The sequence below is a fragment of the Pocillopora verrucosa genome, chromosome 3 (assembly GCF_036669915.1).
Source record: "Pocillopora verrucosa isolate sample1 chromosome 3, ASM3666991v2, whole genome shotgun sequence".
NCBI lineage: Eukaryota > Metazoa > Cnidaria > Anthozoa > Scleractinia > Pocilloporidae > Pocillopora > Pocillopora verrucosa.
Window position 1 is genome coordinate 29,135,019 of NC_089314.1, and position 12,644 is coordinate 29,147,662.

General features: G+C 37.8%; 2 protein-coding genes across 7 annotated transcripts; both read left to right on the forward strand.

Annotated features, from left to right (window-relative positions):
• Positions 1–8: 8 nt before the first annotated feature.
• On the forward strand, positions 9–6,520 carry LOC131798186 (opsin-3). 6 transcript variants are annotated; one of them, XM_059115836.2, is made up of 4 exons: positions 9–204; positions 1,005–1,081; positions 4,295–5,295; positions 6,223–6,520. In XM_059115836.2, the coding sequence occupies exons 3-4, from the start codon at positions 4,389–4,391 to the stop codon at positions 6,252–6,254; spliced, it is 939 nt and encodes a 312-aa protein (XP_058971819.2). In that variant the 5' UTR covers positions 9–204; positions 1,005–1,081; positions 4,295–4,388; the 3' UTR covers positions 6,255–6,520. The 6 variants fall into 6 exon arrangements, with proteins under 6 accessions (XP_058971819.2, XP_058971816.2, XP_066019422.1 ...); XM_066163325.1 differs by lacking the exon at positions 9–204 and adding an exon at positions 657–771; XM_059115833.2 differs by lacking the exon at positions 1,005–1,081.
• A 624-nt stretch (positions 6,521–7,144) lies between these two features.
• LOC131798162 (NADH dehydrogenase [ubiquinone] iron-sulfur protein 3, mitochondrial) lies at positions 7,145–12,616 on the forward strand. Its single transcript, XM_059115811.2, has 6 exons — positions 7,145–7,220; positions 7,543–7,629; positions 9,034–9,263; positions 9,975–10,100; positions 10,658–10,777; positions 11,377–12,616. The coding sequence occupies exons 1-6, from the start codon at positions 7,151–7,153 to the stop codon at positions 11,548–11,550; spliced, it is 807 nt and encodes a 268-aa protein (XP_058971794.2). The 5' UTR covers positions 7,145–7,150; the 3' UTR covers positions 11,551–12,616.
• Positions 12,617–12,644: the final 28 nt, after the last annotated feature.

The following is a 12,644-nucleotide window of genomic DNA, read 5'->3' on the forward strand; positions in this document are numbered from 1 at the left end:
CTACCACATTATTACAAACAGTCTCGACGCGTGCTCTAGAGTCTTCCAATAGATATTGATGTTGGGAATAAATTTCATTTCTACATGAAAGTCTAAGCATTTGACATTATTTTGGAGGAGCTTTAAAACCAAAGACACAGATCATTTACTTACGTCGTTCTTCTTCCCCAAAGTCACGCAATCCACGGAATCACTCGAAAGAAGGTTAGCATGTCTCCTCACAAAAAGTAGTTCTGTTAAATGTATACAAATAATGGTAAATAAATCTTATATGCTTCATTATCTATTGCAGCAAAACCTGCACAGAAAAAATTCAACTTAGAGGAATGAAGCTATTGTTTCACGCGCGAACAAATTTGCAAATAGATAACTTATTTATGCGTAGCAGCTGCCAACTCGTGCGAGATATATTTCGGGAAATTAAGTGCATAGACCATAGACTTTTATAACACGAAATGCGAACATGAAAAGGTGTTTTCGTTGGATGATATCGTAGCGTTTTATTTAAAACAACAGTGTGAGGCCAATGTATGGTAAAACTATTTAAATGAATATTTTGGGGTGATATTAAAATTTCATATAATTCCCATTTAATCTGCATATAAGTAAAAGGTCAAAGTTCTTTGTGAGTTTTCGTGACAGATTATCTAGACAGCGATCGATTATCTACTGAAAGGAAAGAAAAAGAGTGCGCTGGCTAGCTCAGAATTAATTTCTAGGCCACAAACCTGTTATTCTACAGTTTGTTCGGTTAAATCTCTCAGCTTAATGGTAGGCACGGTCTTGCTTACTCGTAATATCAGTTAAGATTTAATCCTTTTATTGTTTCCAGAATCTTTCATTGCTTCTCGCCAAATGTTCTTAACGTTCTTGCGAAATGACAATTAAACTCTCTTTACTTCTTGCGTGTTAAAACTTGCGAAAGATTTGCATACGATGAGTACGATGCGAGTCAGCTTGACAAGGAAGTGTTTCCTAAACCTCGTGTTTTGTGTTCGTACTAGTGGTTACAGATCCTTCCGGGTTTTTCATCCATCAAACTTGGCTCCTAACTTACAGACAGAACCGACCTTTGTGAGAGGTATGTAGCTGCTAAATAAACATGTATCTGACATATTCTCGCCAAAGGCGAAGCCAGATGCTATTCCAAGTTTTAACAACTCCAAGGCAAGGAAAGTGATTTAAAAAGAGTTAACTGCGCGCTACGGCGTTTTCAGGCAATTGTAAGCCAGATCGTTCAAAGGTTCAGAAATTGGGAATTTTGTTTAAATTGGCGAAATTTTAAATGATGTCTTAGTAAATGAGATGTCATGGGTCAAAAGATTTACTTAAGAGATGATACTCAGTGGAATTATGTATGTTGTTCGTGTTTCCTTCTATTTTTGCTTTGGATAATAACGAAAATTTGGAACTGAGTAAAGTGGGTCGACGCTTAAAATCGAACGGTGCTCAAATTTAGCCAATGTTCAACTTTAAAGGTAGGCCTCGCTTTCATTGAATTTGAAATAGGTTTGCGGCGAAATGGACCGGATATGAAAGGAAAGCTCACAGAAACAGAAAAATTCCCAAACCGACACCAGCTGTCAATAAGTAAAAGTAACAGTAATATAAAATCAAGACTTTCATTGTGCTGCACAGACAGCGCAGAATATTTTAATAAAATTCTGCGTGAATTGTCTCTTTTTGACACAGAAGTTCCGGCCAGTATTTGTTTATTAACTTAAAGAGACGTCACAGCAGTTAAAGCGATTCGTTTGAGCTGCTGCTCAGGTTTGAATGCAGTAGAGCAGAGAAAACCGATGGGATCAGTTTTTCTGTAATCGTCTATCATGTGAGTACGCTTTTGCTAGTGCTTCAGAACGACCAGAGAAGTGTAGTGAGAGACGAGCCTGCGAGAAAAACCAGCGGGTCGATAGGGCATTGTTTGTCAGTAGGCAGCTTCGAACGGCGATTCATCTTTAGCGGGTTTGATACCCTTGGAATCGACCCGTCAATCAAAAGTTGCTAAAAAATTTTTCATCGTAAAAGGAAAACGTATCTCGAAAGGAATTGCATATAAAGAAATGATACGAATCGGAGAATGGCCAAGGATTGAAGAGTGAAAAGTTTTTATTTAGACAAGTGCTCTTTCAAGTAATTATTTCTATGAAATTTCTTGTTTGTTTAATGGAATCAACTTCATGATGTTTTTCTTGTGCCAATGATTCTCACTCTGTTAAATGAATCTGTTTTCGAAAAAAAACCATTTCTATCCAGCTGCATTTGAATTTGGCTTTTTTTAAGATTGTGCATTAATTTTTTTCGCACCTGCTATCACGCAAGATTCTGCCTTTAATAACATCATAACACCATCATTTTGAACGATCGTAAAGTATGTACAAAAGCATCATGAGTTTCCTCGAATGCTTAATCACAATATTGTTAAAAAGGGTGCAGAGAAGCTTTAAGCACACAATTAGGTCGATGATGCAATGGTTTCAAGTATTACATATTGAAAGGCGGTAAAAAACGCAGGCTACTTTGACTAAGCAAGTCGCAGAATAATTGCTTATGCCAAAAGCGCAAAACAGAGTTAATATTTGTTTTTTACTCTAGCAGTTTTCCGTCTCGAAATCGCTTGAAACACGATTTAAATTGAACGTTAATGTTTCCCCCACTGTTTCAAGTTTCTAATCCTTTAGAGTAAATGGGCGAGATCTTCATATGAGACAAAAGGACGAGACGATCAATGAAGGCGATCCCTGTTTTGTCGGATGGCTTGAAGGACGAGAACTGTTGTTGTACGGCTGCTCCTGCCGCCGGGATACCAGGCGTTCATAGGTTACCCTCGACATTTTGTCAAGTGTTTCCTTGATATTTTTCTGATACCCACCGATTCTTCTTAGTAGAAAAGGACGATGTGTCTTGCCCAAGAACACAACACTGTCGTTACCATGACGGTTTTCGGAAGTAATACTTGAAGAAGGTTTGACAGATGTTAAAGGTGCACTCTGATGCCGATAAAACCAAAAATAATGTACGTGGAATAATATAAAATAGAGACGTTGGCTATCGGGCAACGATTTAAATCAATCATTAAGAAAGAGTAAGAAAACTCATACCAAACTGGCCAGCTCTTGGCGTTTTAGCCTCTCAAGTTACTCAATATTTCACAACTGTTGTAAAATCGCCCACAACCGAAAATTCCAGGTTTGTAAACGTTTAAGTGCGTGGGCAATTTTTTTCAATACAAACAAAATTTAGCTTCAATTAAGGAACTCAAAATTTAAATCGATGAGGAGCGCAAAGGGGCAAATTACGTTGATGGAAAGACTTGAATTACTTGCAGTAATCTCCCTATATGAGCTTGACTATACCGCCACACAAGTAAAATATGACATTTCGAATAGAATTTGAATGAAATATATTTGCCTTAGGTATCTTTATTTTAAAGGAGAGATATTTTTGTTATTCAATTTGATACGGTTTGATTTTACATACATTTAACAGGTTTGTTTACAGTTATCTCGTATCTTAAAAGGATATTTTCTTATCCGAACAAAACGGTCGAAAGTACAGACAGTGAAAGGTCAAAATCTTTCTCTGATTTTGTTAATGAAACCTTCGCTGCATCGCCGATTAAAATCGCTGGTATATCACAAACGATCGGCGATATCTCAGAGTTTTTCCTGAAAACTCGATTTATATGATATTCCTCTAGCTTGATTTAGAAATTTAATTTACAGCTTGTCGGATGTCTTTGATAAAATTTGGTATAATTTATCATCAAAAGAATCGTAGGGATTCATTTGCATCCATCCTCTTCTTTTCGATGGAATAAAGAGCACTTAACTGAACATAAGGTTTCTTGCTATTGGCTGTATCTGAGGAAACGATCTCTACACTTGTTTTCAGCGACGTGAAAAATCATTGAAATGTCTTTCCGGCTCAAGGAGAAGGTTGTACCTATTTGTAATTTTCATAGTTTGACTCCTCAGTGGAGAAAGCCTTTTCTGAAATTTTTCAAATGTTTTTGCTTGAAGGTGTAATTGTAAACACATGCCGGACACATAAAAAACCAGGTTACATCATATATCAGGGTGGACCGATAACTCAGGATCTGTAAACTACGAATTTACATACAGATTAGCGAACAGCTTTTCACCTGCTTTTTGATATCCACCGACGACAATACACACAAAGCATCACAAAGAAGAAATTTAGAAAGTATATTTTGATTCCACCTTTCAGTGTTTCCTCTGGCAGCTTAAGTGCACTATAAATCACAATGTCTCATTTTGTCTTCTGTTTTCAGAACCACCAGTTGTTGAAATCACCTCAGAGAGTTCTTCAGGTCCGCGAAGGTCGCGACGATTTTTACAGCTCTGTTTAAAACCACAAGACACCAGATGTCAATGATGGATCACTACCAACAATATGGTGTTACCACAGCATTCGTTAGCCCTTTGTATATCCTCACCATGATTGCGGGATCCCTCGGCAATGGCTTGATAATCTATTCTTATGTGACCGACAACTCCATTCGAAAAACGTTTTACTTCCTCATCACCAACTTGGCGATCGCCGATCTGTTGATTTCCCTCCTTTTTACCCCGATGTTGTTCATCTATCGGGTGTACGCCAAGGCTGAGCTTATAGCATACACACCGGTTTGCGAAATCAGCCTGTTTCTCTCCATGTTCAGCATTTCCTTGATGTATTTTGTTTTCCCATTGTTGGCTTACCATCGAAAAGATGTCATGTTGCGACCACAAAATCCCAGGCTCTCTCTGGTGCAAGCACGCCTGATGGTGTCCATATTCTGGATCCTGTGCATCTCGTCCGCTGTTTTTATGGTCCTCATGGCCCGAAATGAGTTCACGAATGGCGACCCGACACCAAAGCTTTACCGCTGCTTGCTGATTAACCAGCGTCTGGATACCTATGCGCAGGTGTTCCTCGGGTACTCGGCGACCCTGTACGGCCTGTCTATTGCCTTTACAGCCATGATCTACCTGCAGATATTTTTCAACCTGCGAACCCACCTTGAAGGAGTGAATGGATCGGCGGACGAGCGACATACAACCAAGTTGTGCTTCTGGATAGCAATCGTGTACACTGCTTTCTGGACTCCGTTCCTCCTCGTTCAACTTGCCGGAATCTTTGGTACCTACACAGAGCTTTATTTCAATCTTCACGGCTGTTCATCTGCTATTGGGGTCATTGGGTCAGCGGTGAATCCATTGCTGTATGCTGTCATGAATCCATATTATAAGACCAGAATGCGCGACTTGTTCAAGCGACTGACTTGCCGCGGTTAGTAGCACCATGATTCGAGAACTCGGCACCTGTGTTAACGTTAGGTAATGAGAGATTTTCAGTTGAACACTATAGGACAAACGCCGAAGCAATCGCATATGCAAATGTCGAGAAAAATAAGCCATCTGTAAGCAATGAAAAATAAGGGTGTAAAACGACCTGTAAAAATGTGGCATAGCCGCAGATGGCTTTCATTTCGCTTCTGATTTGTCGTTGCGAGGTTAGCGCGAGATTTTTAAACCAATCAAAGAGCGAGGATGAACAACGCCAATGTAATCCCGAATTACTTTTAGCTCTCAATTGCAAATTGCTCTATACAGGAGATGATTATGAATCAAAATACAGCAACTTTAGACTACTGTAAACATGAAAATTGAAAATCGCTTCATTAAGTTTAAACTCTGTTAAAAAAAAAAAAAGACAAGTTTTTTTAAAGAAGTAACCCTACAACTCTCAGAAGTGATTAACAAGTAACTTCTCCCTACAATGTCAATACAATATCCAGCAAACAGGTAATGGGAATACTCAGACTTGTCAGGTAGAAGTTAGAATCTTGATTTTAACTGCAAATTCTCATTACTAATTTACAAGTAAAAGTGTAGCAACCAGACTGGAGAAAAAAATGAATCAATCTTGAGAGTTAAAGGTTTTAATATATTTTTTTTCTATACTTGCTTGTTTCAGTCTAAAATGTTTTTAACTCCAGTTAGTATTTGCTAAAAGCTGTGTCTTTTTTGTTGTTGTTTTTTTTCTCCAAAACCCTCTGATACTGATATGTTGATTAATTGCCTGAGTTATTTACAAATAGGGTGGCCTTTCGTCGCCGGTTATAGCTGCATGGTACAAAAAAATTTAACAACAATAACTAAATAAGTAAACAAGCTCAGTAACTTAAAGTTAATGTGCTAATTGTATCATTTGCAGAAACGGCCCCGACCATGACAGAAGAAATCTAGAAACTAAAAATTTTTGTTCAGCAAGTAAGGAATGAGTTATAAGTATACATTTACTATCTTTGCCGAGACAGCTTGGTATACAGTAGAAAAGTAAAGTTTAAGCTTTTAAGTCATTTTTAGAGGAAATGGTTGATGCTTCAGATGCTAAGTCATTGTCATATGTAAAACATGTAAATTGATGTGATTTGATGTGGTAGTTTTGTCGAAGGTACGTAGTATTGGAGTAAATAAGGTGTTTGTTGATGACCAAATAAACAATGTTAACAGAGAGACTGAGAGGCTAAATAAACAATCTTGGGAGGCCGAGGTGGTCGTAACCCCCCAACCCCTCTTCCCTTCTTTCTTCAGGAGTTATATTCTCTTTGTCTTTCACATTGTAGAACAATATTTTCACTAACCTGTGTAAGGCAATCAGTCCATAGAAATAAGTGAAAAAGGGAGAGAAGCAGGGGAGGGTAAGAGGAAGGACTTTCCCATCCCCAGCCCTATGGTCCGTTGTAGTCACTTTCCAGATTCCCGCCAATTTTCTCTCGCCCGCTTTTTCTGCTCATCTCCTCTGACTGAGAGCCAGTTATGAGCGATATTCCGATCCCCTTTACCCGCCTAGGTCTAGTCTCCTGACCCATTCCTCGGTAAACATTTCACAGCGATTGGAGTGAAAATTCAGCGGATTTCTGCAGATGCAGAAGCTAAGGCAATAAAATGAGTGATCTTTCTCTACCAACTGGAGAAGGTCCAAAGACAGCCGTGACAAGGATTCGCTCTTTTTGATGTTGACAGAGGGCAAGGCCGCGCGCGATCTCTCGCACTATTCGCGCCCGCACGCAAGCAAAGAAACAAACAGCGGCTTAACACTCTGAGCAGCCGCTTACAATAGTATTAGGTTGGCTTTCAAAATGGCGGCTGTTAGTGTTCGCTCCTTGCTGAGGTTGGGCGCTATTGCAGGTCCAAGGGTACTTCTGAAAAGTATGTATTCTCGTCAACCTGTTTTAATAGTGATATTCTGATCTATTTTAGCCCTCAGTGGTGTTTTTTCTCGTGTCGTCTCGTTTGTGTTACAAAAATATTTCGCTGACTTGTTTTTGTCACCCTGGACATAAGCCCGAATGAAACAGTGTTAGTATTTATATAATCATCTGTCATTTTTGCGTGATTCCAAGCCGTTAATTTGGTGGATGAATTCTAGAAAGGGATTTTACACGTTTATGAATGTAAACAGATTGGTTTGAATTCGATACAGATTTATTCACACAATTTTAATTTGTCTCTTATTATGCAATTTTCCTAGATCAATACAAATGCTGCAAGCCCTCTGTCGCTGCTGCTATTTTCACACAGCAGTCACGGAAACTCTCCAGTGAAGTGGCATTGAAAGGTAGGAAAATGTACATTTATTGTGTTTAGGCCTTGGTCAGATGCCATATCTCACTTGGTTTGGATGAACTCTAACGTTATCAACCCTAATTAATTAAACTGGCTGATTTGATTCATCACCAATTTTAATTAAGAGTTTAACTCCACAGTAAGTTTGATGCAACCTCTGTGGATTATAGTTTCACAACTGAGTATATGAAGTTGTAGCCACTAAGTACAGTTAGTGAAAATGCTTCACTTATTAGCAACAACTGTTTGGGTTTTGCATTTGTAAAAGGGCTGCAGTAGTTGGTTACAATGAGATTGGTCCCTGCTCTATAATTCTTGTCAGCAAAAGTGTTTTTAATTGGCTGAATTGTACAAATCATGCTCTACTGATGATCAACTTTTGATATTTAGAACATGTTGAATGATTGACAATTGTTAAGCAAGTGGGGAGATATTAACCTAACTGCTTCATGCTTCTGCAATACTGAGGCACAAAGCAGTTAGGTCAATATCTACCACTTTCTCTGACACTGAGATGAATAATTGCTTTGGTGTATATCTCATAAAAACCCAACAAATTTGTTCATTTTAGTTAATATACCTAAAAATGGTCAGAAAAATTAAATTATTGATTCATGATGTCGTCTCTTCAGCAGCTCAGAGGTGAATAGTTCTTGCTAATCACTTCCAAACCAGCCAATCAGTGCTGGCAAAGAGCACTATCAACCTACGTGGTATATATTGAGGAAGATTATAAAATATCTTCTTTGCATCCAGGGTGTCTTTTAATGCATTAAAAAGTAAGGATCACAAAAACAAGGAGATTAATAGTTCAAAGGGAATTATGCTGATAATAGTGTTAACAGTAATGTGCTGCATAATTTGGCATAGCAGCAAGCACAAAATTACAGTCTTAGACTGCCAATATCTGTTTAGATTTCTTATTACACTAAATACTTCATTCCCAAATATGTCTGTAATTTTTGACAATTTTTAAATTGTCAACAAAGTGTTGTTAAAACAACACTTTGTTGCACATGTAGAGAGAGTTCCTTTCAGTAATGTATCTTGGCTAAGAAAAGGACAATTTTCAAGGAAGTTGTACTCACTGGATGTTTTCATTTGGAGCTCAGGGACCTGTTTCTTGAAAGTCCTGGGCCCAAAGCTATATTTTCAAATCAAAATTTAAAGTATAGAGAAGCAGGTGTGGGACCCTAACCAGTCCATTTTGTTTCTTTAGCTAATAGTTTTATTGTACAATTTTCAAAACTTTTGAAAACCTATTATCAATGGAAATTGAACAGCTTTATGGGTCCGTTAACTTACCAGAAACTTCGAGAAACAGGCCTCAGCACATTAAATTAAAGCTTTTGATGACTTAAGTTGTTTAATTGCTGTCATCTTGTTCACTGAACAGAAGATGCAACAGTAGCTCAGCTGTCAGAGTTTGGACAATATGTGGCCAGCATTCTGCCTAAGTACATCCAGCAAGTTCAAATGACACAAACCAAAGAACTAGAATTACTCATTGCTCCTGAAGGAATCATCCCAGTTCTGACATTCCTCAAAGACCACACCAATGCACAATACAAGTCTCTTGCCGACCAAACAGTTGTGGATAAATTAGGAAAGCCTTTTAGATTTGAGGTACAATACAAAGTTAACCTTAGAGTTAAGACTTTATGAGCTAGAAGCTTCTTTTTCCATTTTACACAGGTTTACTGAAGTTTAAGTAAGTTACATGTGTATTTAAATTTCATTGTATCTGAGTAAAAAAAATTCAAAGGTACTGTTCCTATCAGTTTCTTTCTTGTCCAGTTTCACACATCTTTCGTAAATCAAGATGTCTAACAAGTAAGCAGCATACATCTTAAACTTAAAGGTGAATGATAACTTCACATGTGAAAACTATAGGAAGTTCCTAGAGGTTTCAGTGTGTTGTGGCGAATGTGGAATTTTTCTGATTTCTCCAATTAGGTCTTATATTTCCACACCCATTAATTTGCACTTGGTCTTTTTTGTGTTTCCATGCATGATTTTTACGCCATTACTTTTGCACTTAATGTAAATTACCCCAACCTTTACATATCATGTTTCATGCCCCTTTTAGCAGTGTTTCTTTTTTTTTTTTGCCTTCATGTAAACCTTTTTCCTAGGAGTATTCCATGTCTTTTATATTCCCTCAGCATTTGGAATTTACTTCTTCTTCACATGCATATTAAAGAGTAGTGAAATTGATTGATTGAAGTGGGCCCTTGTGACTTCAAAGTGTATCTTAAAAACAAGCTTAGTTATAGTGATGGATTTCTCATTATAAGAAATCTTTTTCAGTTTAATCTCCTTTTTGATCTTGCACAGATTGTGTACAATTTGCTGTCCCTGAGATACAACTCAAGGATCCGTGTCAAAACTTACACTGATGAACTAACAGCAATTGACTCTGCTAACCCTGTGTTTAAGGTGGCAAACTGGTATGAAAGAGAGGTAAGTATAATTACATGAAAGTACTGCATCAGCATTGAGCTGATCATTGAGCTAATCCTATAATTTAATAAGGTATACATGGTCTAATACCAGAGCCAAAAGCAGCCATTCTGCATTAATACATTGGATCTGCAAAAAGATATTCTTTTATGAACAAGGACAATTTTAAGTGCAAAGTATTGATGTATCTTGTGAATTGAAACCAAAAGCAAAGTTTTAGGTAGATCTGTTATGTTTTGGTCACAGCAAAATTGGATTTTTTCAAGAGTCTTCCTTTTCTTTCTAAGAATAAAATTTAACACCTTTCTTTATCAGAAGGGTTCCAAACTTGTAATTGCCTTATGTCTTTATGCATAACATTCTTGATGACTTTGAAAAACTTTAGGGCTAAATGTGTATCACAAATGAACATTTAAATTCAGGTTTGGTAGTAGTTTTTGTCTTATGTGAATCCCAAATGTTTGAGATATTCTAGTAAGGCATCTGTTCATTTGTGTCAGCATTGATAACAGGCTCATCATGAAATTCAGACTTTTACAAACTCTTTTTTATGGCAGATTTGGGACATGTATGGTGTATTCTTTGCTGATCATCCAGACTTACGAAGAATCTTAACAGACTATGGATTTGAAGGACATCCATTTAGAAAGGACTTTCCCTTAACTGGCTATGTGGAGGTAGTGATAGGCTTTATTTATGTACCACATAGGTTCATAATAGTGAGTAATTTTTGACAAGTGTGTGAAAATGTTGAATCAAGGAAATTTAAACCTCAGACTTTTCCAGTTCACAAAACTGGATGCTCCTACAGATTAATATCATTTGTGACCTACATGCCTTGTACAAGGTTCTAGGTTATTATATCAGAACTGCTATCAAGTTCTTCTTGAGGTTGTGGGTAGACACAGCATACAGCATACAGCATGTGATTGATTGGCTGGATGGGGGGGGGGGGGTAAATAGGTCCAAGTTTAAAACCTGGCTGAGTCCTTGTGTTGTGTTTGTGGACAAAACACTACTCTCTCTCTCACAGTGCCTCTCTCCACCCTGGAGTATAAATGGGAACTGGCTAACTGTCAGAAAAGCCTGATAAAATGCTGGGGGTAACCTTGTGATGGACAAGCATCCCATCCAGGGGAAGAAGAGGTACTGCTAGTCACTTCATGCTAAGGAAACTGGGATAAGCTCTAGCTGGGTGAGCCATGAGGCTCCAGTACAGACTTTACCTATCCACCCATGTAGGGTTTACATGATATATTTTCTATTTATATTTCAGGTGAGGTATGATGATGAACTTAAGCGTGTTGTTTGTGAACCAGTGGAAATGGCTCAAGAATTCCGCAGGTTTGACTTCCAGACACCTTGGGAAAATTTCCCTGCACACAGGGAAGAGATTGAAGCTGCACAACAAAGTCAACTTCCGCAGGGAGACAAGCCAGAGAGAAGTTAAAGATAAAGGGTCTCTATACTACTGATATGTAATTCCAGGCTTTGAAAAAAAGTGCAATTTGCTCTAATTGGTTTGTATGTGAACATGTTATCCTCCCTCTGAGGTTTCTCTGAGTATTTTTTGTCTGTTATAGTTAAAAGAAGACAAGATAACAATTTATTGTAAATAAATCAGCGAGAACCAAAATATGAGTGTGTGGCCATTACTAATAGCATTTAATAATTACTTTTAGTTTTTATTTTGTCGTCAGGTGTAAACCTAAGTGCAGTGCAAATTTAAAAGTTAACCTTTCACACCCTAACATCAGTATGCATATTCTCCATAGTCAACCCTACATTTTGCAAGGTATTGACAAGGAGAATTTGTATAACAATCAAGGGGTTCTTCAGTCAGTGATCATTTCCTTCATTCTCATTACCTTAGCCCTTTACACCCTAAGACTGATAAGCAACCAATTTATCCAGGATGTATCACCACATATTAAGGTAATGAGAATAAAGAAAATGATCACCAGCTAAAAAAGCTCTTGATTGATAAACAAATTCTCGTCATTAGCAACTTAGTAAATGTATAGAGAACAGTGTGGAGAATATGCATAATGATGTTAGGTGTAAATAATAATAATAATAATAATAACTTTATTTAAGTGTCAGTGTATTTTAGCACTGCTGTGCTAATTGGGGACACTGTAAATAAGGAAACAAATATCGTAAATGAACAGAAACTCGTTAAAAACCCCAACTGGTAGGAGGCAGACCAGTTGGCTATTTACAAAGCCTGCAGGAGTTGAATTCGGGGCCACCGGAGACAAATCCATCCAGTGGCAGGGAGGAGGACTTGAACCCGGGACCTTCGGCTTACAAGTGCAGCACCCTAACCACTAGGCCACGCTTGCCTCCTAAAAGGTTAAAGTGTTATTCAGGGGTGATACTGAGAGGAGAAACTAGAAGAGGAGCACATTACTAGAAATTAGAAGGTGGTCATCCTTAGGGGTTTGAAGGTTAATGAGTGCAAATGCTTTGGAATTTGGATGAACTTTCATTTTGCAATAAACTTTTTTACAGCTGTTCAGTTTGTGATGGTTAGCTTGCTCA